Raw genomic sequence first — 2177 nt, 5'->3', positions numbered from 1 at the left:
TTAATGATAAAATTTAGAAGAAGATTTATTGAACACCTAAAATTATTCCGACGTGTTTCTTATCGGAAAAATGCGTACATAACACATGTGAACAAAATTAACAAAATTATGAACGAATACAAAATAAGAGATACGTACATAATACAAAATGAGATGAAATAAGATTTATTTTATAATATTTTTCTCTATTTTTTAATGTATGTTTTCATTCCTTTTAATATCTTTTTTTATAAATTTGTAGAAAAAAGTTTTCATTACTTGGAGGAAATTTGATTTTGACTACTTTAACCTTGTGTTTGGATGGAGCATTTCAACAATGCTTAGAAATTGAAATGTTTTGCATTTGAATTGCTTGCAATTAAATTCCATTCATTTTTTAAATAATTTGTTTGGATGAGAAAATTAAAATACCTTACATTTCAATTTCTTGTTTGGAAAAAAAATTGAATTTATTGTGAGATAAAATTTAATTTTAACAATATTTATTTTATACTTAATTATGTTTTGAGTTCATGATAAATTTGGAAACCCGACGATCAAGAAGGGCCCGACGACACGGACGGATCCGACGACCCGGACGGGCTCGACGACCTAGACGGGTCGACGACCTGGACAGGTTTGACGACTCGGACGGGCCTTCCAAACCATCGGGCCCGTCTGGGTCATCGGGCTCGTCTAGATAGTTTGACTCGTCCGAGTCGTTGGGCCCGTTTGTGTCGTTGGGACCGTCCATGTCGTCGGGCTCGTCTGGATCGTCAGGCTTGAGGTTTGGAAGGGTCTGCCCGGGTTGTTGGACCCGTCCAAGTCGTCAGACCCGTCTAGGTTGTCGGGCTCGTCCAGGTCGTCGGACTCGACGGTTTGGAAGGGCCTGTTCGATCATCGGGCAATCCATGTCGTAGGGCCCATCCGGGTTGTCAGGCTCATCCAGGTCGTCGGGCCCGTTTGGGTCGTCGGACCCGTTTGGATTTTCGGGCCCGTCAGATCATTGGTCTTGTCCGGATAGTCTGCCCTGTCCGAATCGTTGGGCCATTCTGGGTCGTCAGGCCCGTTCTGGTCGTAAGGCCTATTCGAGTCGTCGGGCCCGTCCGGGTCGACGGACGGGCTCGTCTGGATCATCGAGCCCATTTAGATCGTCGAACCCGTCTGGTTCGTCAAGCCCGTCTGGGTCGTCGGGCCCGTCTAGGTCGTCGGGCCCGTCGGGCTTGTCTGGGTCGTCAGACTCATCTGGATCATCGAGCCCATTTGGGTCGTTGGACCCGTCTGGGTCGTCGGCCCTGTTTGAGTCGTCGGACCCGTCTGGATCATCGAGCCCATTCGGGTTGTCGGACCCGTCTGAATCGTCGGTCCCGTTTGTGTCATCGGGCCTACAAAAAAGTCTAGAATGTGAGGTTGAGTGAGAAGAATTTCAAATTCCACCTATTTTGAGGGCATTTGAATTTCTATTAATTTAACTAATTGAAATCCCTAAAAAAATGCTTGCATTTGAAATGCTTTTTAATTTTTGTATCCAAACAAAACATTTCATCACAAAGAAATCTAAATTCTTCAAAAAAATAAATTACTTCATTAAAATGCTCTATCCAAACACACTCTTAGGATGTCAAGGTTTATAAATCATGGGCTTAAAGAAACACACCTCAAGATAAATGTTGAAAAAAAGAAATGGAGTTTGCACTCCATTGTATGAAGAATCGGCTTGGTGTGCTTGTTGAAAATTGACTTTGTATCATCGCAGCAGTTGAATGATATCTTTCTTTTTTCTTTCTTTATTTTTTTTAAACAAAAAGAATTAAATTTTTTTCTTTATTCACTTTTTTTTTTTTATGTGCTCTTCATATGACAACAACTGAAAAAATAAAATGCAGATTTAAAGATAACTTTAGAAGAGATTTTAGAGCATGCTTAGAAAAGATGTTAAATATGATAGCAAAGATGGAGGATGCTAAGAAGAAAAATATAAGCCAACTTAATAAGTATTATCTTCATAAGAGAATGTATGTTGTCACGCTGTTTGGACAAGCTCCAAGATAAGTTTTAATTAAGTGACTACTAAATACGATGATGAAAAATTAGACTTAAGTATAAAGAAAGAAAAGGAAAAGAGAACCCTCTCTTTAAATTTGGGTTATTAGTCCATTTCAAAAGTGAGGGGAATATAAATAATATAAGTGGTGAGA

General features: G+C 39.8%; 1 protein-coding gene across 1 annotated transcript; it reads right to left on the bottom strand.

Moving 5' to 3' along the window:
- Positions 1-1063: 1063 nt before the first annotated feature.
- Positions 1064-1680, bottom strand: LOC114184540 (glutamyl endopeptidase-like). The gene is made up of 2 exons (XM_028071849.1): positions 1637-1680; positions 1064-1364 (listed from the first exon to the last, which is right to left on the bottom strand). The coding sequence occupies exons 1-2, from the start codon at positions 1678-1680 to the stop codon at positions 1064-1066; spliced, it is 345 nt and encodes a 114-aa protein (XP_027927650.1).
- Positions 1681-2177: the final 497 nt, after the last annotated feature.

This window comes from Vigna unguiculata, chromosome 5 (assembly GCF_004118075.2).
Source record: "Vigna unguiculata cultivar IT97K-499-35 chromosome 5, ASM411807v1, whole genome shotgun sequence".
NCBI classification, from domain to species: Eukaryota; Viridiplantae; Streptophyta; class Magnoliopsida; order Fabales; family Fabaceae; genus Vigna; species Vigna unguiculata.
This window is presented reverse-complemented; position numbering and strand designations above follow the sequence as displayed.

What these genes read in the sequence shown, in the direction of transcription:
- LOC114184540 (XM_028071849.1), bottom strand. Translation starts at nt 1,680, where the DNA reads ATGGAGTGCAAACTCCATTTCTTTTTTTCAACATTTATCTTGAG. An exon ending in TTTTCAACATTTATCTTGAG is followed by an intron (nt 1,365 to 1,636) that starts GTGTGTTTCTTT and finishes ACTTTTTTGTAG; the next exon opens with GCCCGATGACACAAACGGGA.